Here is a 25,145-nt window from a genome sequence, read left to right as displayed (position 1 = left end):
AAGTCTAAGGTATGCTTCGTAATTGGTCTATTCCTCTTCTTGAGCGCGTCCTTAACCTGCTTCGCGGCGTAGCATTTTCGTACTTCCCTTATAGCCTTGTTGATGGCAGCAGCACGCTTTTAAGTAGACGCGGCAAGTCGATCTTGTTCCGTTAGCCTCGGTAAAGTGCTAAAAACGAAAAGCGTAAGGACCAGGCCATTAGGTCCCGCCGTGTCGTTGATGGCTTTAATAGCCATTTGAAGCCTGTCTTCCTTTAGGGCTTTTAGAAGCTCTTTTGTGACGATCTCAAAAGCGCGTCGCATAAAGACGTGGTAGCGTTCCACTAGCCCGACGCTATAATAGGCTTCTACAAGCATCTGCTTTAAGGTGCTGCTAATACTTTTAAAGTAGCCTCGGAACGTTGCCGAATTGAAGTTGGTTCCGGGATCGTGCACGACGTTTGTAAAAGGTCCGACGTAAGTATTAACCCAGCATCTATTGAATCCTTTAAGTAAATGCTGTGCGGATATGCTTTTGAAGAAGGTGGCGGCTTGAAAATTAGTAGAATCGCAAACGACGTGTAATACGTTCTTGCCGTCAAAGTGCATTACGTCTACGTATACCGTATCATTAAAGTCAGTATCGTCTTTAAGCTTAATACTGAATCTTCCAGGGGAACGCTTAAAGACTTAACAGTAGTAGCAAAACTTTTAGATGTTGTGAAGCAAATCCCGTCTGAATTCGTGCTCGGCCTTCTTAAGAACAGCAGCAAATCGACCTGCTAAAGGATGGCCAAAACGCTTGTGGATGGTCCTTAATTGCTCTTCCGTAAAGTAACAATAAACGGTCTCGCCTTCAGTGTTATAGTAAGTAGCAGCGTGCTCTTTACTCAATAGCATCCACACGTGCTTAAACATCTTTACTATTAGTATTTCCTTTTTCCCTTGCATTAGCACGTTCCGCAAGTTATCTAAGATCACTTTATGCTTGTCTATATTAGCTAATGAGAATAAAAAAGGTACATCGCTCTCCACAACGTAGAACTCCACTTAACTTAAGAGCGTTTCTAAAGTAACTGCTTTAATAGAGGTAGCAAAGCCAATCCTATACTTGACGGACTTCTCCTTTGCCCGAGATGTATTTAATTGGACCTCGAAGTACCTCTTTTAGAGTGCTCGTAGCTAAAGCAAGCCAACGGTAGAGAAATTGGTTGCTCCGCTGTCAATCATAAGGCCTATGAACACGTTTTCAAAGTACTTAAAGGCTATATAAGTCTTTGCTTTGCCTATAGGCACGTTTTGAGTCTCGATTTGGCTAGTAAAAGCGTGGAATGCCGTCTGAATCTCTAGTTGCTTGTATACCTCGTCAGCGTCAAAGGTGCCGTAGGTAGTCACAAAACCTTTTGATATATTAACGTAGCTGCCCGATTCGAGCGGCTCGTCTAGTAGGCTTGCGATAAACTAATCGAATTCTTCCGTGGATACAAGTAGCAAGCCTTCAATCGATGCTACGTATTAAGAGAATTTGCTTCTCGTCACCCTTTTTGCGTCCTTAAAGGCCTGGAACTTGGCGACGGATGCCTTTCTTTTGTCGGGGGTGTGGTTGGTGCTTTAGCAACCTAGCTTTTTGCAAACAAAATACCTTTTCTCACCCTTAGTAGTAGCTTTAGCAGCTTTCTTACCTTCGAAGTATTGGCGATCTTGAATAAAGCATTCGTATTCCTCGTCCAAATCGGAGTCAGCTTTTAAAGTGTTGTAAGAGCAGATGTGATCGTGTGGCTCGCTAGAGCTCGCGTAAGCTTTACTCGCCTTGGCGGGTCGGGAGGTCTTAGTTGCAAATGCAATTGCTCGGCGGATGTCGGCAACTGCGGCGGTAGAGGTAAACGCAAAGTTCATTCGTGCAATCGTAGTCTCTGGCACGTTTTTATAAGTTAAATACAGCTTGTTAGCAAGACTTCGATCGTCCCTTAAACCTGGTCGTAAAGAGCCTTGAATGCCCCTGAGCTCTTTAGCGAGCTTCTTAAAGCACTCGTTAAGCGAAGTCCTTAGATTCTCCTTCCTGACCAAATCTAGCGAAATTTCTTCTTAACGGTCGTATTTTGCTTGCCGCCGGTAGTCAATCTCGAAGTGGTCCCTTATAATAATAGCGTTTGCTTTGAACGTCGGAAGCTTAGCCTTGATCACATAATTGTAATAGAAGGTTATAGCCTCTTTCGTAAGCATAATTAGGAACGCTGCTAAATAGTCGTCGGATATCAAGCCGTATCGACTTGCTTAGTTAGCGAAAATACTTAATTAAGTCTTGAAGTCATCGTCGGATCTCGAATACTTTAGTTCTTTAAAAAAGCTTCTTACAAACAAAGCCAATTCCTTCGCTCTTGGGTAAAGGTCTGCTGCTCTTAGCTTAAGGAAATCATCGCTATCGTCGTTAAAAGCGCCTGGAGTGCCGTACGCAAGTATGCTTTGCTTAGCTAATGGTCTGATCGGTAAGAGGTTACCGATATAGTTGCCGGTAGTCCGTCCTCTTCCGGGGTCCTTAAGAGGCTCATTTCCGAATCCGGGGTCTTTTAAAGGTCCGTTTCCGAATCCCCTTTTTGGTCCAAAGGGCCCATTTCTACCTCCTCCGTACCCGTAGCCTCGATCTCCCTATTAATCTCCTTCGTTTCCTCCTCGTCGGTCATCGTTAAAATCGCTAAGGCCATTCGGGTCACCGGCTAAGGCTCCAGCTTGGTGATATCCGTACCCTTAAGCGCGCTCTTAGCGATTCTTATACCCTTGGTTTCTCTCTTGCTAATACGTAGCCTTTTAAGAGATGTGGGTAGCTTGTCGGTACGTCCGAAGGTGCTAGATCCCCCCCTCGGGTTGCTGAAGTTAGGCACGGAAATCTACACGCTGTCCTTGGTAAGAGCTGATTTTGTCCGGTATGCTCTCAAGTTTTGGCGGGTCCTCTTTTAGCGTGTAGCTCTCGTAGCCTCGATTGTTGTCTAGTCCGATAATGATCTCAAGACCCTTGTTGTTATTGCTATTAGGCCCAGGCTTTTCAGAAAACTAGGTGTAGCTCTTGAGAAAAGGGTTTGAAGGCCGCTAAAGTGATTTTAGCTCTTCCTGGATGATTGACGTATTGCGTAGCGATTGATAGATTAAAGGCGTTGAGTACGCTGAAGTGCTTCGTCGTAGCCCTTCGTTAGATTGTATAGCGTAAGTCCGTAATTTTGCTATTTGCCTTGCTATTACTTTTATATTTTGCTTCATATCCCTCCTTTCCTTCGCAAACTCCTCGCGTAACCTCCGAATCTCCTCCCCTTCTTCCTTTTCCTTCCCTTTTGGACTTCGTGAGGGTGGTAGAGGTGGTTAAGGCGTATTATCCTCGTCGTCCGTAAAGTTTTCGGCGGTCCACTTTGAATCGAAGCCTAAAGGTATTGCCTGTTGCTCCTTTATTTCTTGGAAGGTCTATTGGTATTGCTGCTTATCGTTCAAGAGCTTAACCATCCTATTAGCGTAGCCCCTTTGCTTTAAGGGGCACTACACGCCTTTGGACAGCAAGTGTTCCTTAAGGCTAATAAAGGTAGCAAACTTAAGGCCTCGTCCCGTATTATCCCCCGTCATCGTAAAACTCGTCCAATCCTAGCGTGAGAAAGCGTAGCGGAATAAGCTCTATAGGTCGTAATCCCTTAGCCCTCTACACTTCGCATCCAAGAAGTCCTTCACCATAGCTCGGGCCGTAATCTCACTATCGAGCCTTGCGTATAGTAGCTCGTTTAAGTCAAATGAGATGCCCGACATCTCATCGTCTGGTCCCTCCGAGAGGCTTGGGAGCCTTAGGTATAGTGTTTCTTTTGGCTGAATAGCTAAGGGTTCCGTAGGTAGTGATGAGATTCGAAAGGTATAATACCTTGCTCCTTATCGGCTGGACTCCTCACCCGGAGGTCCAGTTGCTCGATCGGCCATAGTTGTTGTCTGTTTGTGTATAGGTCGATCTAAATTTGGTTGGGTTGCTATATGTAGCAGGCGCGGCTCTTACAGCGTTGAAGTTATTGTTTTAAAAGTGACTTGGTTCGGAATCACTCTTCCGTAAAAATAAAGAAAATCGGTGGTATAGAAAGCGACTTGGTACGGAATCGCTCTTCCGTTGTAAAGGAAAGAGGTATCGTATTAAAAGGTATCCTCGCTATAGAGTCCTAGCTTCTCTGTGATTGATCACTTAGTAGTAATTCAATTACTGATCAGTATTAGATTGCTTCTAAGCGATTGGGAATATATATTCGTAAGGTCGTAACGGTCGTCAAAGTACTTGCAATTGCAAAACACTCGGTTAATAAGGTATCTGAATTCTGTCTGCTCCCTAATGCTCAAGGGAGCTGATTCCTTCTATATGATTAGAAGGAATCACGTGCACTAGCTAACTAATAGGCTTACTTATCAAGTTAGGGGTCCTTTGATTGCTGACATGCTAAGCGAGGCATGCCAAGTGGCCCGTGAACCATGGTTCATGGGTGAGCTTCCCCAACTACTGCTACTAGCTAGCTAAGGTCGATATGGATATACCGACAGAAGTGGTATGATGGACCTTGAAAAACAGGCTGCAGTAGTGGGCGATGGACGGTCGGGTATATCTTGACCTGAATGCTCTCGATTTACTTCATAGCTTCACAGTGGCAGCGGTGAGAAGAAATGGAAATCAACAATCAAGTATTTTGGGCAGAGGATGAAACGTGAGCAGCTATTTTTTCAGCTACTTGATTGTGAGAATATCCCTTCAAGTAGTTAATCCTTTAATCCAGCCCGCCCCCCCCCCCTCCCCAATGTGAAAACACCAAAGCGAAGACGACGGAACAAACACCGCGCGCGAGCTGCGGCAGACGCAAACCCCCTCGCAATCTAGAGCTCTTTTCTCTCCTTGCGCTTCTCGGCCGCCTCTCCCTGTTCCTTTTCCTCCTTACCCTTTCCCATGCGTTGCACACCCACCCCATGGGTGTACACCAGCCCGCCGCCCAAGAAAGCCGCATACGCCACGCCACCCAGAATGACCCCACTGACGACCACGTTCCCTCCTCTGGGTGCGAATGCCGTATGTCCCCACCTGCTCACCAGGTTGTACAATGCGCCCAGGACGGCCACGTCGTTCAGCCCGGCGTGGATCACGGTCGTCTTGACCACCGGGTTGGAGAGATCCAGGCCCTTGGCGGCAACCATGGCATACCCCTCGACGAGGCCGGTCGTGATGGCCGGGACAGCCGTGGCGGCGCCGGCGAAGGTGCTGACATAGCCGAAGAGCGAGAGGTGGTAGATGATTGCGGCTGGCGTGGCGGCGTCGAAGAAGACACCGAAGACGCTGCTAAGGGCGTTGACGGTGAGGGGCGAGCACATGCTGATGTAGGCGAGCATGTCGAGCCCGGAGCCGACGAGGAGGAAAGCGATGGGGAGGTGCACGGTAGCTGGGTGGATTGGGTGGCTGTGGTGCTGCTGTTAGACGGGGTTTTGGGATTCCGGAGTGTCACAGATGTGCTGGGCAAACATACCTGTTGCTGCCGACTTTGCCCAGTCCGATATCCAGGATGGAAGGCATTTTTGGAGAGAGACTGGATGGCGATGAAGAGATGCTTTACCTCGCGGGTTGGTTTGCTGTTGTTGTTGAAGTAGAGGGAGTGGGTGAGTGGGTGAGTGGGTGAGTGGGTGAGTAGGTGAGTGGGTGAGTGGTAAGTGAGTGGGTGAGTGAGTGTATCGGGTTGAGAGATGGATGGTAGCGGGCCAGTTGAACTTGGGTGAAATTCAGGTTACACCAAACCAAAAGGATGCGGGGCAGCGATCGGTCGATCTGGGTGAAGAAGCTTAACTGGTCATATAAGAGCTATGTCCCTGGAAGGGGAAGGAGCTCTTGCCATCGAAACTCACGGGCATTACATAAGCGAAGAATGACCAGTCGCGACCACACCACCTCCAGCACCACCTTGCTTCCCTTCCCTTCCCTTCCCTTCCCATTCTTTCTTTCCCTCCAAAACTTGAAATCTCGATGCGCCACATTTTTGATCCGGTATGACAGGTCATCATCATCAGCGAATTGAATTGACCAACGGCCGTCCAGTCCGAGACGGGAAGCCACAACCCAGCAGGTTTATGGGATGACGTTGGTGGTGGTGGTGGTGGTGATCTTCCGAAAATCATGGGAAGGCAGATATACCTACCTGGGTATATATAGCAAGACGTCGCTTTTGCTTCCACTCTTATCCACCATCGTCGATCCTGATAACTAACTGCTCGACCAACACTGCGCCAGAATAGCATCATATTCACCCCAGCATATCCTCAGGCCTCAGGGAGAGATGGACGCCGTCAATGTTGTTCTTGTTCCAAAAGACCGCCCAAAGGAGCCGCTCCAGGAAAAAGAATTCGCCGAGGCACTCGCTGCAATTGAAGATACAGGAGGACCATTACTCGCGGCCGAAAGAATTCAGCAAACGATCACGAGTCTGGACCCTGTCTCCGCCCTGCGTGAACAGACTGCCACCATTACGAACCAGTTCACGGCGGATGGTCATGATATGGCGCACGATTCGACCATCAGTGGAGCGATCCAGAGCCAGGACCGACATGGGCAGAGTCAGCTTGCAACGAGGGACATTGGGTGGCACAGTCCAACGGCTGACATACCAGACCCGTTGATTGAGGGTATATCAAATGGCAAATTGTTCTCCATAATTCGGCGCTTCAACAAGGTATGGAAGTCAAGGTCTAAGCAATTCCCGAATTCTCGTTCAAGTTGCTGACACGCTACTTGCGAAGGACGTTTTCGCAGTCAGCAGTGTTCCTCCTTCCATCACCCAAGGACGACTTGATTTGGAAGAATCTTGGAGCGATGAATATGCATCCGACAAAATAACTTTGAATCTGCAGCGCTTGTACCTGAACACTGTTCTGGAATTGGCAAGTTTCGGAAAACAAGTATCCCGACTTCGTTCCTGGAAAGAGACGCCAAGAACTTCAGTCTTCTGCGCTGTAGGTGCTTTCCACCTCGAGAATCAAAGACATCGGAGCTATCACTGACATTCATCAAGATGTACTCTGTGGCATGGTACTTCGATCTCCTCACCCCCCTCATGCTTGGGACGCTGATGCTTGTCATCACTTCGAAGGAGTCTCGCGACTTGTTGTTCCCCCCGGCACCGAGAGCTCTTGTCAACATGAGTACTGGAGGACTGCAACAACCGGCTTCTGGTCAGCTGGGGACACTCGATAGTCTGACTGGAGCTTCCGAGAAGCAACAAGGCGAAGCCGTCGAAGAGGAAGCTGCGAACTTTGTCCACAACGTCAGGCATCTCGTCCAGAGAGCAGTGGGAATGCACGAAAAAGAAAGGGGTGATGGAGACCCGCTTGAGGGCAAAGTGCCCAAGCCTGTGAGAAAAGCGGTCCGAGCTATCAAAGCAAAGGGGACGAACGAGGGCCATGCAACCGAGGAAGATGACCAGACTCAGGGGCCGATGGAGAACATACTGTGGGATAAGGCCAGCCCGGAGAAATTGGCTAAGGTCATGAAGATTGCTCCGCATGTTGTTGGAGAGTTTGTTGACAACTGGGAACGATTTGCGAAGTAAGTGGAGCATCTCTCTGAAGTGTCTTCGCTAACCGACGAAGCGCAATATCTCCAACGCCGCCTTTCTCAAAGTACTCCTTCCTCAGGATTGACGCAGTGGTCTTGCCCATCTTCTTGTCAGCATTCTTCATCAGCAGCTATATGGTCTACAAAGCGGCAGGACTCGCAGTTGGCTTCGGTATCTTCGGCGACCCGGTCCTTACCCCTGCTCTGCAATGGCTCAATCGCACATATCCGAACTGGTTAGAGCTAGTTCAACCAAAGAAGTGAGTCGTCTGCTTTGGAAATGTCTCAAACATACTGATCCAAGGTAGTAATATCCTGCGCGGGGTTCCAACGAACAAACAGTTGGCTCTTACTCTTCTCCGCATCGGCGAGGTGTACAACACTCCTCTTCCTCCTGTGCCGAGTTCAAAGGCGGACGACAAAGACCAAATCCAAGACATAGATGTCGAAAATATCCCAATTGAGGCCTCGGAGGCCCAAAAGCTGTCCGCCATCCAAGAGTCGCCGCTCGATGCTCTTCATCGCCAAGAAAAAGAGTCTGAGCCTGAGCCTCAGCCAAAACACAAGCGCCTCTCCAAGATAACCCGCATCTTCAAAAGCAATACCAAAGCTTCTGTGGAGACTAAACTTGCTGTAGATCACGTCCGCGCGGCTGCAGGCTCGGAGAAAGCCAAAGGTCATCTCGGCGTCCTTCCAAAACCCAAGAATCTGATCTATGCGGGCCCTAGCCACTTCAAAGCTCGCTTCGATGGTAAACAAGGCTGGTTGTACATCACCGAAGGCCCCAAGCCCATCCTACTCTACACGACCAAGGATCCGCGATCCGAGAGTGTGCAAGTGGAAGATCTGGACCCGGTAGTGGCACTGGACGTGCGAAGCATCCAACAGTTGAAGCGTGCGACGGCATTCGCCAATAAGCCCGCAGAGATGGCAGCAGGCTGGAGCAGCGAAAAGGAGCTACTGGGGAGCGTGGAGATTCAGGATCTGAGCGGCAAAGAGTGGAGGTTTACGGCGTTGCCCGAAAGAGACGAGTTGTTTAACCGCTTGGTGGCTATCGGGGCGCAGAGGTGGGAAAATCTGTAACTGCCTGTTTATGTTTATGTTTATTTGACTTTTGATCATACCGTCTGAGAGAGCAGAAAGAATGCATGGTTGAATGTGACGACTCGAAAATTAGATGCTGTGATGATAGATACCCTCTAGCTTGGAACCGCTCTGACATGCTCTTGCAGACGAAGGATATTAATAAGAGCGGTAGCACTAATAGAAAGATGTGATCGTAGAGGAGGGACTAGGCAATATCTCTCTCTGTACTGCCCCTTGGGAGGAGACGGAGGAAGACTTTAAAACATTGAGCTCTAATACACGAGATGTATCATGAATTTACATCAAATAAGGATTGATAGTCTTTGTTCATTCTTATCTGTATCCCTAGACCTTAATAAAAAATATATCTTATTCGGAGAATAGTTCGCATGCATGCTATGCTGTAACCCGAACTAGTTTCCGTTAACGAAGTGCGACTCTTAAAGAAGAGAAACCTGTGAACACGTGATATGAAGGCGTCGTTGGGAATATTGACGAGAGAGACTCGCCAGATTTATTTGGATTTGTCGGATACCAATTGGACTGCCGTGTTTCAAGACCGGCCCAGTTTGCGATGACCAGCGATGGGAATGCCTCTCTCTCGCGTCGAGTCTTGCGCGGGTACTTTTATTGTCGGATTCTTGTTCGTTTATAGTACCGTAGACGGGATTGCTGTTCTCGGAAGGATTCCGTTTCGGTAAATTCCTGGCGGATCTAAACGAAGCTGGCCTACTGAACGATGCACTATTGTCGGTCGTTAAAATGTTACCAATATGTGGACATCGTAATTCCGTTCAGCCACCAGACAACAAGACACCAGCCGCAGCTCCGATCAGCCCATTTATCAAGCGACGAGTAGCTGGACCCCGAGACGACTGCCCGTCGCTCTCACTTGGTAATTGGGTCAACTTGATCTTCCCTTCAGAGCCCAGGACAAATGCCCCGCAAGCAATTCTCGAGATCTTCACCTTCTCGTTGCGCAGATCCAAGGCCATGTGTCCCTTGATATACGTCGTCAGAGCCTCAAAAAAGGGAGAATCTCCGTCTCCCTGCCTTCCAATAGTCTTTCCCCTTGCGACCATCCGTGGCAGATCCTCTCTCGCAATGTTAATGTCTATGGTCTTCAGCGCGGCAGAGCCACCGGGGATATCAAATCCGATGACCACTAACGTCTCCTTGATAGTGTGTCTCAACGCCCTGCTTCTCTCGATGAGACCAAGGGGTTCGCCATCTTCCCCCATGGAGATATCAGCCAGGTACCTCTCGAATGCGCTCACGAGGTACTGGCTCGAGAGACACAACGCCGAGACCCGGGTATCAAAAGTGCTAGCCAGAAACTCAGTGAAAGCCTCTCGCAGCGACCCAGGCATCTTGGTCATGAGCAAAGGGAAGCTCTGAAACCCATCATCCGTCTCCTTCCCACCCGTGCCCATCGAGGAGGCATCCGCATCGTCGCCCCGCCCGTCCCGCAGCAGGATAGCCCTGTACTCTATCTTCTCGTACGCGACCGTGACTATCATCCCCCTGCAGAGGAGCGCCAAACCCGTTGCAACATCGTCGTGGGCCGATCCCGTCTCGTCCGCTGCGCTCCAAGCCTGTTCCTCGGGGAGCTGGCGCCATGTCACGGTTTGCAAGGCGCCGACGCGCGACAGAACGTCATCTTCTTTAGTACCCAGGCCTACGCGCACGCCGCGCAAGACTTCGCCAACAAGTATGTCGCGGAATCGTTGGGCATGCTTTCGCAGAGTCGCGTTGCTGAGGGGGCCGTGGCGGCCGGTGTACAGTGGGGAGACTCGGAGGAGGGAGAAGGTCGTGTTGTAGAGGGGGTGGGCGGGGTTTGGATCTTCGGGGGCCATGGTGAGGTCAGGGTCGTGATGCTTGCTGGCAGATCTGCGGAAGGTGCTGTGCCAGGATGCTGGGTTTGTAGACAGCTCTAAATTGTTGTAGGTTCTGGGTGTCGAGGCGAGAGGTTGACGCGAAGCACGTCGCGGGATCAATTACTTATCGCGATTTAGACGCGTCAAGCGCGACTTTCCCCCGCGGACTCTTTGTTAGCAGCTGTCTCAATGACATTTAACTAAATTTTGTGCTTTAAAAGTATTTTTACACAATTCATCAACTTATTACGGATTCTGCAAGTTGAGACGTTGTAAAGAGTTTCGCTTATAGTATTTTGGCGCCAACTTCTATTTCAACCTCATTTCCTTTCGTCGCCTCTGTCTTTTTGAAAACTCTTTCAGATTCCAGTATCAATTAACAGTGGGACTTGACCTCGCAACTTTTAGAGCCCTTCCTTAAAGGAAGCGAAAAAAAGCTGTCTTCCGTCGTACTTTTTACAATATTACCCGTCTTACAAACGATAACTGATTATTAAAAACTTGATATCCTGATATTTAACGATCGCGCCGATTTATAAAATCAATTTATAATACGCTAGCTCATTTATGTATTGTTTAATTCGAGATACATATGATATAGAAATTTGAAGTATCGGAATTCTAGCCGTTTAAACCGGTAAAAAAAAAGTGCCAATATAATATACCTCGAGTAGTAAAAAGCGCAATATTAAATAACTGTCACGATGCTTAAGCTCGATGTCATGTCTATGCGGGACTATTCATTCATTCCTTCCTTCCTCCTTTCTTTCCTTTATAGAGTTTCGTGCAAGAGAAGGAAGAAGAGGGGACAGAGATCATCTACGTCTTCCTTACCGAGTCTCTTGATTGATTGCTGGACGTGACAAACAAGGACTGCAAGCTGGTAGCTGGTAGCTGGTAGCTGGTAGCTGGTTGCTGCAGCAGAAAAGTTGGATGCGAAGCTGGAAGGGAGCTTTTGCTTGTTGCTTGGGCAAGTATCTGCTTTCTTGAGCTCAGCCAAATTTTTAACGTCGTGAAGTTGAGCTTGGAAGGGGAAGGGAGTATGAAGCTCGTGAGCTGAGCGGGCGACGACGGGATGGACTTGAATGGACACATACACTTGAAAAAGGTACTAGGATCTCCGTAGAGCGAGAAATTGGGATTACGTAATACTCGGCGATGGGATGAGGCACTCGGCAGTAGTCGACTTTACAGCTATTTTTTTATGACCTTGATCTTGAAGTGTATAAACATCATCACCCTCTCTTTCTCAGTCCTTCACAGAGTATCTAATTTAATCATTCCCCTCTCCAAAAATCAACAAGCGAACTGATTCTTACCTACCTGCCACTTTTCGCTTGCTTGCATTAACCTAACCAGCGGGACAGATCTTGCAGATTTCCGACATTGTTCGAGGCTCTACTTCAAACCTCCGTCCACTAAATCTTCGGGCTAATAATAACTTCCAGAAGAAATTGCTTAACTTGACTTAATTCGTACCGTACAGATTAGATGTCGTTGCTAGGTCTCCTTACCACCACCACCATCACCGCGCTTGGTTGCTTGCTTGCTCATAAAAGTCTCCGTAGGTGGATCAAAAGGCGCTAACTCACAAGCGAGAAAAACCACCATTTCGTAGCCCAGAAACTTATTAGAGCTAGCTTTTGCTAATAGATAGATATCTCTTGAGTTTGACGGAATAAAATATTTATGTTCCCCATGTCGAGAGTATATATTATGGCTTGGCTATACATTCTTTGCATGAGCATTATACATATTATCATAAGGGGATATGTCTTGTGTACTCGCTTACTTGCGAGGGAATCAGTGAAAGAGCACGCTAATATGATTTTAGTAAGGGGTTTGACGGACGAGGTGGCGACTTAATTCCTGCCTCCAGCTGAGAAATACAATGCACGTAAGCCGGTCAGTCCGTCTCCTTCAGTCCTAGAAACCGCTTAGTCAGTCTACTGTATGTGTATATATTCCTGTACGGTCCAAGACTTGGGGTGTTAAGAGAGGGAGGGATTCAATTCTGGTTCCAATGGAATAAAATGCTTCCTTCCTTCTCAATCTTGGATTCTCGGGACTTGGAAGAAGATATTCCAACTTCGTTCTATACTACTAAACACACATCTGCCTCGGGCTCAATTGGCCTTCTTCCCCTGGATCTTGAGCCTTCTCTACATATCCTCCCACTTCACCAAGCCTTCTTCAATCCCCTTGATCTGCAGCGCCAAGAGTCGAGAATACCACCTACAAAGCGCCAGATTGCCCCCCATGAACCAAAAGTTCCGATGCCCGCTCCCCCTCCACATCGTCCTAATCTCCCCCTCTTCATCAAAGCCCCAGACATCCTTGACCTTGTCCGCCAGCTCGTCCCCGAAGATGGCTCGGCACTGCGACCGCATGTTCAAGTACCCCGTGGCGAACACCACCTCATCCGCCTCCAGCACCTCCCCGTCTGCAAACTTCAACCCGTCGGGCAAGACCTCGGCAATCTCAACGCCTTGCTTGATTTTGATCTTGCCGTCGATGATGAGCTGGGAGCAGCCGACGTCGAGATAATAGCCGCCTCCGCGCTGCAGGTATTTCATCCAGAGCCCGCTGCCCCCAGGCCCCTGATCCAGCTTGAACCCCGCTTTCTCCAATCCCGCCAGCGTCTCGGCGTCGTCGACAGCTTGTTTCGCGGTCATGGAGATGCTGCTCTTCTTCACTACCTGGTTCGCGCTGCTCATGAACAGCACATCTGCGTCTTCCGTCCTGGGTGCCTCTTCGCCGTAGAGAGCGGCCATGTAGCGGACGTTGGTGTCGACGTTGAGGACGAGCGTTGAGGATCGCTGGATCATGGTTACGGCGTACCCGTTCGCGTGGTAGTCTTGGGCGATGTCGTGCGCGGAGTTACAGCAGCCGATGATGACGGCTTTTTTGGACTGGCCGTGGGCGGGCTGGGAGCCCGGGTAGGTAGAAGAGTGGCAGATGCGGGAGCCTTTGAAGATTTTTTGGCCGGTGGTAAGGAGGGAGGGGATATTAGGGAGGCCGCTGGCGCCGGTTGCTTGGATGATGTGCTTTTACGTACTCGGTTAATTGCAAGCTGTAATTGTGTACTAGTACGGGAAACCTACTTTGGGAAACATGACTCGAGACTCAATCTTGCCGTTCACAGTTCTGTCCAAAGTCACGGTCCACTTTCCGAGATCTTTATCCCAAGATGACTTGCTGATCGTTGTCTGCGTCCAGGCATTGAGGTCGAGTAACTTGACGTACGACTCGAACCAATCTCCCAACTTATCCTTCGGGGTAAAGATCGGCCAGGATTCCGGAAATGGCAGGTACGGGAGGTGATCGAACCATACGCTGTCGTGAAGGACTAGATGATGGTATCTCGAGCGCCAGTTGTCCCCGATCCTCTCCTCGCGGTCGATGATGAGAGATTTGATGCCGATCATTTTGAGTCTGGCCGCGGCTGTGAGACCAGATTGTCCGGCGCCTTCTTTCTATTAGCGACGATTCTCTCTCTCGGAGATGTACACGGGAGGGAGCTTGCCAACAATGAGCACAACTGGATCATCATCCTTGAACATCTCCTCTTTCAGCCTTCTATCTGCCCAGTTCTCATGTGTAACACGTTCCCCATGCTTAACCCCAACCGGTCTCTGCTTCCCAACGGTCTCCGGGTGACCCTTCAACTCTTTCAAGAATGTGAGTAGGGTGAACACTTTCCAGACTCCTGCCTCTTCGGCTAATCTCACGAGACCCTCGCCATATCCAACATCCGTCTCTACCTTCAGGAAAACCTGCACGGTCTGACCATTGCCATCATCTAGAGCAGTGACCTTCGGTGACCGGAAGTCAGATGATGTGTCAACCGACAGAGACTTCATACGAGAAGCGGTGAGAAGGGCAACAATGGAAGCCGGTCCGTTCAAGGTGTGGAAGTCCCACGAGAGACAGAGCTGATCGCGCCAGTAGGACTCTTCCAGGAAGAGATGGGAGAGGATGGCCAGCGAGGGCTTCGCGAGAGATGCGTTGAAGTTTGAGACCCAGGTTGCAGCGACCTCAGTGGGGTCAATGTCTTTGGGCGAGGAGTTGGAAGGGTAGGAGGCGATTTTGAGGGGAAAGGAGCCGGGCTCGCAGCGTTCTGATGATGGCACCGTCACGGCGGCGGGTTGTTGGACCGGGAGGCTGCCCATGATTGCGCGCATGTGTTGACGATGAGCTGAGAGTTGAGAGTTGAGAGATGTCAAGATTCAAGAATCGAGAATGAAGGTCCAAGATTTAAGAGCGATGGGGTAGATGAGAAATGAATCGAAGCAATGTATGTACTTGTCCTATTTGAATCAAACAGCCATCACGTGCACTCCACTCTTGATGGAGGGAACTTTCCCGACAGCTCGTCCCGTCACGGGGATGTACGAGCTCACGTGCATCCACTCTGCGTGGTCTGGAGTGCGGGGAATGACGATCGTGAGGAGAATCGCGGGGTTGGATGAAGGGGATGATCGGCTTACCTTCCTTCTTTTGGTGAGGAGCCAGGACGGTCGCTAAACTGGCCGGATGACCCGATTGGGTAAGACCGCCCCAACAAAGAATATGAGAGTACTGACTGGCTTGGACTTGAGTCGTATCGAGATCACACGATAGTAAACAGGAAGTGTTTTCATGGCCTTGGATTGCTCTCGCACCCGTACTAGAAGGCGCCAGTTCAAACAAAGTCTATCCCACCAAATCGATATGCCACCGCGTCTCTCAACCCATACTTTCCCTCCATCAGCAGTCCAGCCAACACAAGAAACACTTTGCGGCTCGGGCCGATGATCATGTATGGAGGCACTCATCCCAGAACCACTCACGATATGGCTGTTCAGCATACTGAGAGCGCATTGTCATGTGTGGGTTGAGTCCCATAGATTGCCTCGGGTACCCGTCTGCGATATTCTTCGCTTGTCGATGAGCACTCTGCCAGAACTCGTCGTACTTGGGCCCAAATCTCTGCATTGGAGTCAGTGATTGATATGAACCAGGAAGAGATCATACATACCTTGGGCCCTTCATGCGTCCATGCATCTCCCATATCCTCATTTCGAAGACGCTGCCCCCGATGGTAAGCCTTGTTGAACCGTGAACCCTCTTCCCGAGTGAATCTGGGAAGCCCATCGCCTTTGTAGCCTACGCCGCCACATAGATGTGTTCCGCGGCCCGACCAGTCGTGAGGAGTCGTCCACTCAACGTAAGTCCGAGTGTGAGGATCATATCGTCGGAAGCCTCGGGAAACTGAGCCTCTGTCCTCGTGCCGATGATCGGCGTAGCTTCGATACGAATCCCTGAATCTTTAGTGATATGGCTTTCAAAAGAGAGCAATGGAGCGTACCAATTTTGCCACTGATCCCGCGGGATAGGGTCGGTGGATCCCATACGTTGCAAGAAGATGCCTGGTCCCTTGCCTGTGACGATGTTGGCCAGTCGACCTCTGAACCCGCGCTTGCCTCGTCCTTTGGGGCCATCCTTGGGCCAGACGAGTTGCAGCTTTTTGGGCTTTGACATGATGAGAAGAGTGTATTTTATGGAAGGCCGAGACCAGAAGCACCAGAGACCTGTGACCAGATCCTAGCCGAGCTTCTCGACGAATTGTGAAGAGAGATGAAGGTGGATGATAGAGCTAACTGAGCCCATCCATTGAGTCTTACTTATATGCTCTCCTCAACACTCGTTTGGATGTTGGGCACTTGCGCAACCAACATTAATTGTCAGATTGTCAAGCTTCGCTGTCAATGATTCCATTCCGCATGACCTGGAATTCCACAACATACATAGTGCAAACGAAAAGAGCAATCGTGAAGCCGGAAAACTTAACATCGTCAACTACACATTCAATTACACATCATCTCTTCCGTCCGGGGAGCTCTCCCTTGCAGTAAGAGATCAGCATAGAGCTCCTGATATACCAGATGAAGATAATGCAGGATCCTGTGTTTATATATGAGATATTGTGAAGTAGAACCAACTCTGAGATGGTAATACCGGTAGGTACCGGTACGTGAGATGTCGTCCCAAGCGCCAAGCAAGTGCTAAGCTCTGAGTGGTCGCCAGACCGAGGACGCTAAACTTCACCGCCTGCATGCTGGGGACTAGCAAGGATAGCTCGGACCATGTTTTGGCGGCAGATCTCTGATCGTTATCTTAAACTTGAGCGCGACTCGACCTCACCACCTCACCTTCAACTTCGACTTCCTCCCCCTCAGATCTCTCAACAACACCACGCGCACGACCAGTCGTTCCCTGTCCCGCGGCATTTGACAGAAAGAAGATCCCCCCCTCAAAGAATCGGAACCAAGATTCCTCAGATCGATCGCGCAAAGACCTCACAAAGCGAAACGCGTCGACCTCATCTTGCGCCTCGGCGGAGAAACATACTCCCCTGCTCAAATTGGAGTCTTTAAATAATAGATTAGATTCCTGTGGATCGAGAGACCATATTCACCTGTTCTAGGCCTGAAGATCAGCTCTCAGCTGCCCAGCTGCTGTTGCTGTCCGCCAGTGTGTTGGAGCCCGAGGCAGTGGGGGCAGTGAGCGAGCCAAAGGCCGACAAGGAGACATTGGCGGACAAAGACTGTGCTGTGAAAGCTTCTGTATCTGACGGAACCTAGCCTACAACATCTGCCGTTGTTGAAATGTTGCACAGGAGCCAGTGACCTCGCTGGATGATTCAGGCAGCTGTATCATCACTAGGGGGGTTTACTCTTGGTGGAGCAGCAATTGGGCTTTGAGGCGGATAAAGCACTAGATTTCCTGGCCAGCAACACATTGCCCCGGTAAGGCAACGCATTTTGAATACTTTGTACAAACAGGAAGCGCAGGATTAGACCCGGACCCGGATCCTCGACACGGCTGCCCAGGACGACAACTCGATTGTGTCTCAAGGCTGCGAGACTGTCAGCAGGACTCTCTTGAGGTGGTAGATTGTGCAATAGGTAAACGGAACTATGCCTACTCTACAGGTAGGGCCGGACTCCGACCCGGAGCTGCAAGAAGTTGCAGATGTCATGGGCAAGTCAAGGAAGGTGGTGGTGGTGACGGGGGCGGGTATCTCGACCAACTGTGGTATTCCGGTAAGCCTCCATGGCCAAAGCCTTATCTAGCCTTGTTTACTCACCTTTCCCAGGACTTTCGCTCTGAGAACGGCTTGTACTCTCTAATCCAGGCCCAGTACGACGCGGCGATCAAGAACCCTCCTTGGAAACAGTCCAATATCTTTGATATCGACGACAGGCCCAAGAAGAAGCGCAAGCAGTGGTACTACGAGGTTGTTGCCCCTGACGGGAAAGTTGTGGACGTGATTGACGAGGACCTTGCCCCACAAGACTCGCAACCCCCCACAGACCCAGAGCCGCAATCTCAACGACCCTCGACTCCAAAGCATTCCTCTCGCTCTCCCTCTTCCAACGACACGATTTCTGCTTCTCGAGGTTCCACCCAGTCTGCCAAATCGTCTTCGGAGAGTTCGCTATCAAGCTGCTCTTCGCGGACGCCAGAACTCCCAGACTCTTTAGGCGATTTCGCACAGAGTAAACAAAACGCCGCAATTGCCTCGAGCAGCCCTTCACGACCTCCTCGACTCGCAACATTCGATCTTGGCGCCGACCCTCCCACAACCTCCAAATCCTCCCCTCCGCCTCCATCACGAGGAAAATCCTCCCAATCTCGACATTCGCTATCGCAGAACAACCGCAGTTTGCCGAATCTGAAGGGCCGCGATCTTTTCGATTGTATGGTCTGGCAGGACGCGTTCACAACCTCCATCTTCTACATGTTCGTATCGAGTCTGCGACAAAAGGTCCAGAACGTGCCCGAAACCTCCATCTCTCACAAATTCCTTCGTACTCTTCGCGATGGGGGCCGCCTGGTCCGCAACTATTCGCAGAACATCGACATGTTGGAAGAGCGTGAGGGGTTATCTACTGACCTCCGTAGTGGTCCCGGATCTCGAGCCAGGTTCAGACCACTATCGGGGGTCAGTAGAGCTGGATCAGGGGGATGTGAGTCAGTTAGCCTTCATGGTTCCCTGCGCAGCCTCCGATGCGCAGTATGCAACACCCATTCCGACTGGGATACAGAAGGAAGACTTGCTGCGACACTTGCGGGGAGCGCCCCCGACTGTCCCGCCTGCACCTCCTACAGTGCGAAGAGGACTGGAACCGGTCGTCGAGGAACCGCTGTTGGAAGACTCCGCCCAGATATCGTCCTCTACGGAGAAGAACACCCCCACTCCAACCTCATCGGGCCCCTCGTGACTCACGACATGTCGTTGCAACCGGACGTCTTGCTGATCATGGGGACGAGCTTACGTGTGCACGGTTTGAAGGTCATGGTCAAGGAGTTTGCCAAGGTGGTTCACGCGCGGGGTGGGAAGGTGGTGTTTGTAAACCGTACGAAGCTTTCAGAGAGTACCTGGGGCGATGTGATCGATTATTGGGTCGAGTGGGACTGTGACGCGTGGGTAACAGATCTCAAGGGTAGAAGGGAGGATATATGGTCGCCCCAAGGCGCCCCAGCAGAGAGGAGAAGATCATTGGCGGACACGAAGGTACCGAGGAAACGACCACAATGCAAGAGGGATGACAAGTCGAATGGGACCTTTTTCACGTTCAAGATACTGGATCAGTTGGGGGATTTGATGGACGACAAAGGGCGACCAGCAGAGCGGCTCAAGTACTGGGGTGTGCCACAGAGAGCAACAGCAAAAGGGTCACGGAACAAGCCCGCGGCGGAGAAAAGAGCAGCAAATGCACCGGTGAAGCAACCTACGAAGAGAATTCCGACGAAGAGAAGTCCGACGAAGAAGAACCCTACCAAGTCCGACAAACTAGAGACCGATATGAGTCCTATTATTGTGACGAAAGACGCCGTCGCTACAGTCGCTACGGTCGCCACGGTGGCAGCAGCGAGGAAACGACTATTCAAAGTGGCCCCGTCACTCAAACCAGTAGTTCCTCTCGAACCCCGAGAACCCCTGGAAGCCTTTTCGGGCAACAACCCCAAGCCGAGTTCTCTCAAACCATTCCTCTTCAACTCTACCGCCAACCACTTCCCAAAAATCAACCACGAGTGGCCGCTCTCCAAGATCGATCTCGTCTCTCACCCGCCATCCGGATCTACCATCCCTATCCATACGCCGACGGTGCTAGAGAAGGAGTTCGAGACGCGAACGATGGTGCACAGCCACCACAGGACTCGAGCGCCGAGGCGAGATAGCACTGCGGATACGATGGTCTCGTCGAGTCGACTGAGCACGGCGGACACGATTGTGGTGGAAGATGATGGGGAGGGAGCAGCCGAGGATATGGAGAGCCCTACTTTTGTGGATGAGGAGGAGCCGGTCAGTTCGCCGGAGTTGGATCGCACCAAGAGACTTTGTAGCATTGGCACCATTGTCTCGAGCCCGGAGGAGGGCCTAGTGTGGCATGACGCGCAAGAGGACCTGGATCTGTAAAGCTTGTTGGATTAGATTACGGTGTGAGTGGACGGGACGGGACGGGAAGCAGAGTACAGTGAGAGGGAGAGGGAGGGCCGGGGAGCTATCACTGACTGGTGACGGATGATATGAGATGAGATGAGACGAGATCAGCCTTGCTTGCATGAGAGCACTTACATACAAGCTACGGAATTAAACTCTTGACTGTACTTTGTCCCCCGGTCGCAGCAGCTACGAAAGAAAAAAGAAACAGTCGTATTTCTTGCAGCGATGCTTCTTCTCCTCCAAAGCATATCAGACTGAGCTTCTATATACCTCTATCTTCTGTCGAGTCAAACTGAATAGATAAGGGAGGGGGTTTTTTTTTTGTTAAATTCTATCTATTTCTATAACTCCTCGTACTGCTTTCAAAGTTCACAATTGTCTTCTCTTCGATCAAGTCGGGATAAGCAATAATAGACACCTCAGGTTCTAGCGCGTAATTGAGGAGCCGCCCTCTCGCCGATACGCCCCCCATTAGAGGACAGGTTTTTCACCGTGGAGTACGTGTACACTAGATCGCTTTTTTTCCCTCAAAGACGAGACTGTGCGAGTCGAATTGGTCTGGCGAGCAAGTACGTGTTTTTCGAAGCGTAGATTGGGAAGGTCTTTTTTTTTTTTTTTTTTTTTTTTTTTTTTGTTTTTTTTTATTTTGGTTTCCTTTAAGCGAAGCTGTGACCGACCTTACTTATCAGCTTGCGAAGAAAGTGGGGGGGGAAAAAACGACCCGGAATCTCGGATCCTGACTTGGATTTATGTGAAAGAATTATATAAGGACGTGAGAGCCAATAGGTTTTGAAAATGTTGCTGGGTGGAGTAGCAGGTTTCTTTTCTCTTTTTCTTTTATCATGCTGCGAGGCTGCTCTTTCTCTTTTTTCTCTCATTATTTTTCATCGAAACTTTATGGATCGCGTGGGCTGTATCCAGTAGGAATCTTCTTCTTCTTCTTCTTCTTCTTCTTCTTCTTCTTCTTCTTCTTCTTCTTCTTCTTCTTCTTCTTCTTCTTCTTCTTCTTCTTCTTCTTCTTCTTCTTCTTCTTCTTCTTCTTCTACTTCTTTATATCGTTTGAGATCTGCAGATGTTGGTTATATCGTAGCGGGGTTTAATGCACGTGTCATTGTGGCAGATCCTTTTTACAAGATGGGATGATGTTCAAAGGTTTATTGATTCGGAATATTGCGCAAGATAAAAGCCGAGGAAGACAGCGATGTGGAGAAGGGTAAGGAATCCGATAATCTTGCAGCGAGGGAATTGTATAGCGCAGTTATGATCTGGGAGACGGCGTGGAGTTTGGCAATGGGCAGTGGAGAGGATGATATGTATGCGTGCATGACCAATTGCAACCCTCAATGGAGACTTGAGACTAACTACCTACAATACAAGAACATCAAGACTAGGCGTCCAATTTTCCAATCTTAAGCCAAACTATCTTTTCAGCTTATTCTTTTTCTTGGGTTGTTTTCGTACACATCTTTTATGCTCAAGGCCTGCCGTCTCCTCCATTCAAGACGAGTTGCGCATAGAGCCTCACCCCCTCCACATGCTCCCTCATCCCGATCCGCTCGTCAACCGTATGCGCATCTGCCCTCCCCTCGGCCCGCACGGGAGAGAAGCGATATATATTCCGGCTCAGTCCCCAGTAGAACTTCGTGTCTGTGTTCCCCGTCATCAAGCTCGGAGCGACGATGATGTCTTCGCCCAGGACCTGCTTGATGGTTCCCGTGAACGTCTTGTAGGCGTGTGTGTCGTACGGCGAGACGGGCGCGGGCTCGAGCGGTGAGCCGAAGTTCTCTAGGGTGATCGTGCCTACTGGAGTAGAGGAGGAGGAGTTTCCAGCCGTCATGATAGATCCCCAAGCATCGAGCGCAAAGGGAAACCTCGAGAGGATCTCCCTCTCGAGGAGCGATTGCAGGTGGGCGCGGACGGCGGCGACGTGGCTCTCGACAGCGACGCGGTGGTTGACCACCGCGTAGACCTTCTCCGGCAGCGCATTGATCTTGACGCCCCCCGAGATGAGATCGGTCTCTTGCGAGGTCTGCATCAAGTAGCGCTGGGAGATGTCCTTGCTCGCTACGTATTCCGCGACGGCTTTGGCTGCCTTCTTGCTGGTGAGCGACTTCTTGATGGTCTTGCGGAGCCACGGATCGAGATCGGGGCTGTACTCTGCGCTGCACTGGAGCGTGGTGAAATACGCTAGGATAGATGTTGTTAGTGTAGCAGGGGGCTACCAGGACATGTTCATACGTACGGTTAAGAGGTGTGAGGTCTGGCGTGTAAGGAGCAGCCTCGATGGCGGCGATTATTTGAGCTAGAATACCGATCCCCGTGTGCTCGGGGGGCACAGATGAATGTCCTCCTGCAGTCTCAACCGAGATCCTGACATCAAAATATCCTGTATATCCATTAGCAAGGTCATTACTCATTTCCATGTCATATCAAGTCTCTCCATACCCTTTTCGCCGACCCCCGGAAGAGCAAAGACGGCACCTTGCATCTCTGCTATCCCTAGGCCGCCCTCGTCGAGGATCAACTCAATAGAGTTCTTGCCTCTAGTGTTCTCCAGATGGTCGGCAATGAACTTGGCCCCCTGGAGGCCAGAGATCTCCTCGTCAAAACCAAAGCTGGCCAAAAATGTCCGCTCTGGCTTGAAGTCCTTCTCGAGAAGGGTCTCGATGGCTTCCAATACGCCAATGACCACATTCTTGCAGTCGGCAGCTCCCCGTCCCCAGACGAATCTCCCGTCATAATGTGCCGAGTATGGAGGATATGTCCATCTGGACTCGGTGACGGCTGGTACAGGTACGACATCCTGATGTCCCATGAACAGATACGGCTTCAGAGCCTCGTCAGACCCCTTCCATTCGAGCAAGATCCCGTACGTGTTGATCGGGGTGAATTCTAGCTTCGAGTAGCTATGTAGGTTAGTAGGGAGGGTCAAAACCTTGATTCCATAATCAGGGTATGAAGACTTACACCATCGGGAACGTCTCAGCCAGATATGCATGGAAGTCCTTGAATGTCCCAGCGAGTGTCGTTGCCCACCTTTCCCATATCATCGAAGCTCTCGGTCGGGATCTGCACAGCTCCTTGCATCCGCTTGATGCTCTTCTCGAAGAACTCGGGACTGCTGATCGTATCCTTGACTTCCTTCTCGAAGTTCTGCCTCTCGGCGCTCAATGCCTTCAAAGCCGGGTACTGTGGACAAGGTGGATGTCCAGATGTCGGTATCTGGAAATCACTGCCATCCTGGACTCCCGTCACAGCCAACGCTAAGATGACAGTGATAGCTAGAAGAGCTGGGACAGCCCATTTCCAGACCCGATGGCTCCAGCGACTGGGTTTGGGAGAGTGAGGTCCGGCCTCCCCGCCTCGAGGCAGGAGCGTGTATTTCAGCGATTTCTTCATGTTCCGGATACTTGGAAGAGGTGAGAAGAGGATATGGCGAAAAAACCGAGGAGGAGAGGCTTGATATGATATTATCTTGAATCACCGCGCGCATGGAAGCTGCAGCTGCTGTTGGTTGGATCGATGGGCCATAATTGGGGAGCTTCACCCCACCTCCCACCTTCGAGAATTGATCTTCCATTTGTATTATAGACGAGAAAAGAGGAAAGTAAGGGTCTTGCATAGCTGTACCTACTTACTCATTTAGCACAAAAAGTAAATACGAATAAAGTCCGTCCGTCTGTAAGCGAGCCTCGCTTATTTCAAAATTTCAAACCCAAATGCCCCTGTTTTTATTTCTACTTTTGATTTAGCCAGCCAGCGAGTTAAACATCCAATTTTCAGTCATAAACAAAAGAGCTGCAATCTCTGTTTACAAGCCTTCTAAAACTCTATATTTACATTTCTTTGGCGGCAAAGCCGTTGGGAACTTTAGTGAACGGCGAGGAAATGGAATGGGGAAATTGAATGAGGAAATGGAAGCATGGTTACGGACCGGCCCGCCAGAAAACACGCGGCGCGGCGCAGTTTCTCGTACGCTTGCTCGATGCTCTGGACGATCTCTTCCTCGGCAGTTGGCTTGTCGTGCTCAGAAGTGGAGGAGACTTTGCTTTTCAAATCTACCTCGTAACCCGATCCCGTCTCACCACCCGAATCTACCTTCCCACATTGCTCCGCCTCTTTATCGCTCAATATTCGACTCTCGTTGTTGCTCAACGGGGCATCGCCTTCATCAGCGTATCGAAAGTCTCTCCACCGTTGTCCTGTCCCAGATAGCTTGGATCTCTCGTCCTTGTCTAGGTCTAGGCCTAGGCCCGGACAATCTCGCTGTTTCTACGTCCTCGTCTTCCACCACCTCTTGTTCGTCGCGGAACTCCTCCTCTTGCTTGGGGACCACTTGGGCGGCTCCATCCTCGTTGGTGCGGACTACACCAGGTTGCTTTCGTAGCCGCTCGGCTGGATTTCATACCATGCAGGTGAATATCATCAGAGTTGGTGACAGGGGCCGCCCGTCGCCGTGGCTTCTTGAAGGCTCTCCGGCGTTGTCGTCGTAGTCGAGCCAACGCCTTACCCCGACAGAAATAAGCCTCTGCTCCTTGTAAGTAATATAACTCTTCAAAAGCTATGGGATTCTCCAAGATTGATTCATCGACAGCGCCCGTTTTATCAGCGAATTCTCGGGTCCGCCACTTCGCCACCCGTTCTCTTATTGATCCGGTCCGCGCGAGGACTCTCTGTATCCTTTCTTCGGGAGTTGTTGCGGTTGCATTGGCCCTTGCCCGAGCTTGATATTTTGCCGCTTGACAGACCCGATATCTCTTTGGTGTTGCACCTCTCCGTCGTCCGCCAAGCCAAAGTAGCTCCTCGCCTCCGTTTCAAGAGACAACGCCTGTGCTGCTGTTCCTGAGCGTACGGTCAAATTCTTAAATCTAGCACCGGGGCAACCAAATGAGCCCGCCGATTCCCGTAGTCGAAGCTGCTTCATTCCCCAAGGCAATGTCGGTGATCGCTGCCGCATTTTCTGCCGCTGCTCTCTTTGCCGCAGATGATCGTTCAAAAAGTCGCCACCTCGTAGGGATCTAAAACATCGGCTGGCGGGAGGGTGGGCCGGAGAAGATTTCTTGAAAGAGGCACAGAGTAAGGACTACATACAAAGAGTGGAGCGGATGGCTTTA

At 50.3% G+C, this 25,145-nt stretch overlaps 7 protein-coding genes across 7 annotated transcripts; 2 read left to right on the top strand and 5 right to left on the bottom strand.

Annotated features, from left to right (window-relative positions):
- Nucleotides 1-4,856: 4,856 nt before the first annotated feature.
- Nucleotides 4,857-5,544, bottom strand: L3040_002205 (uncharacterized protein; the record flags this gene model as incomplete). The annotated part of the gene is made up of 2 exons (XM_007289901.1): nucleotides 4,857-5,430; nucleotides 5,498-5,544. The coding sequence occupies 2 exons, from the start codon at nucleotides 5,542-5,544 to the stop codon at nucleotides 4,857-4,859; spliced, it is 621 nt and encodes a 206-aa protein (XP_007289963.1).
- A 444-nt stretch (nucleotides 5,545-5,988) lies between these two features.
- On the top strand, nucleotides 5,989-8,655 carry L3040_002204 (uncharacterized protein; the record flags this gene model as incomplete). The annotated part of the gene is made up of 7 exons (XM_066155469.1): nucleotides 5,989-6,009; nucleotides 6,061-6,164; nucleotides 6,253-6,691; nucleotides 6,759-6,971; nucleotides 7,031-7,563; nucleotides 7,608-7,832; nucleotides 7,881-8,655. The coding sequence occupies 7 exons, from the start codon at nucleotides 5,989-5,991 to the stop codon at nucleotides 8,653-8,655; spliced, it is 2,310 nt and encodes a 769-aa protein (XP_066012470.1).
- Nucleotides 8,656-9,452: 797 nt separating this feature from the next.
- L3040_002203 (uncharacterized protein) lies at nucleotides 9,453-10,514 on the bottom strand (the record flags this gene model as incomplete). The annotated part of the gene is made up of 1 exon (XM_007289903.1): nucleotides 9,453-10,514. One exon carries the CDS (start codon nucleotides 10,512-10,514, stop codon nucleotides 9,453-9,455), a length of 1,062 nt encoding a protein of 353 aa, XP_007289965.1.
- A 2,183-nt stretch (nucleotides 10,515-12,697) lies between these two features.
- L3040_002202 (uncharacterized protein) lies at nucleotides 12,698-14,707 on the bottom strand (the record flags this gene model as incomplete). The annotated part of the gene is made up of 3 exons (XM_066155468.1): nucleotides 12,698-13,582; nucleotides 13,640-14,004; nucleotides 14,062-14,707. 3 exons carry the CDS (start codon nucleotides 14,705-14,707, stop codon nucleotides 12,698-12,700), a joined length of 1,896 nt encoding a protein of 631 aa, XP_066012469.1.
- A 625-nt stretch (nucleotides 14,708-15,332) lies between these two features.
- L3040_002201 (uncharacterized protein) lies at nucleotides 15,333-16,058 on the bottom strand (the record flags this gene model as incomplete). Its single annotated transcript, XM_007289905.1, has 3 exons — nucleotides 15,333-15,506; nucleotides 15,556-15,838; nucleotides 15,886-16,058. The coding sequence occupies 3 exons, from the start codon at nucleotides 16,056-16,058 to the stop codon at nucleotides 15,333-15,335; spliced, it is 630 nt and encodes a 209-aa protein (XP_007289967.1).
- A 1,439-nt stretch (nucleotides 16,059-17,497) lies between these two features.
- On the top strand, nucleotides 17,498-20,004 carry L3040_002200 (uncharacterized protein; the record flags this gene model as incomplete). The annotated part of the gene is made up of 3 exons (XM_066155467.1): nucleotides 17,498-17,623; nucleotides 17,677-18,550; nucleotides 18,599-20,004. The coding sequence occupies 3 exons, from the start codon at nucleotides 17,498-17,500 to the stop codon at nucleotides 20,002-20,004; spliced, it is 2,406 nt and encodes an 801-aa protein (XP_066012468.1).
- A 1,501-nt stretch (nucleotides 20,005-21,505) lies between these two features.
- On the bottom strand, nucleotides 21,506-23,430 carry L3040_002199 (uncharacterized protein; the record flags this gene model as incomplete). Its single annotated transcript, XM_066155466.1, has 5 exons — nucleotides 21,506-22,218; nucleotides 22,274-22,417; nucleotides 22,477-22,937; nucleotides 22,999-23,012; nucleotides 23,068-23,430. The coding sequence occupies 5 exons, from the start codon at nucleotides 23,428-23,430 to the stop codon at nucleotides 21,506-21,508; spliced, it is 1,695 nt and encodes a 564-aa protein (XP_066012467.1).
- Between the last annotated feature and the right edge of the window lie 1,715 nt (nucleotides 23,431-25,145).

Source organism: Drepanopeziza brunnea (genome assembly GCF_022702325.1).
Source record: "Drepanopeziza brunnea f. sp. 'multigermtubi' strain 214-2 chromosome Unknown ctg3, whole genome shotgun sequence".
Classification (NCBI taxonomy): Eukaryota; Fungi; Ascomycota; class Leotiomycetes; order Helotiales; family Drepanopezizaceae; genus Drepanopeziza; species Drepanopeziza brunnea.
The sequence above is the reverse complement of the archived record's forward strand: the minus strand, read 5'-3'. Positions and strand labels throughout refer to the sequence as shown.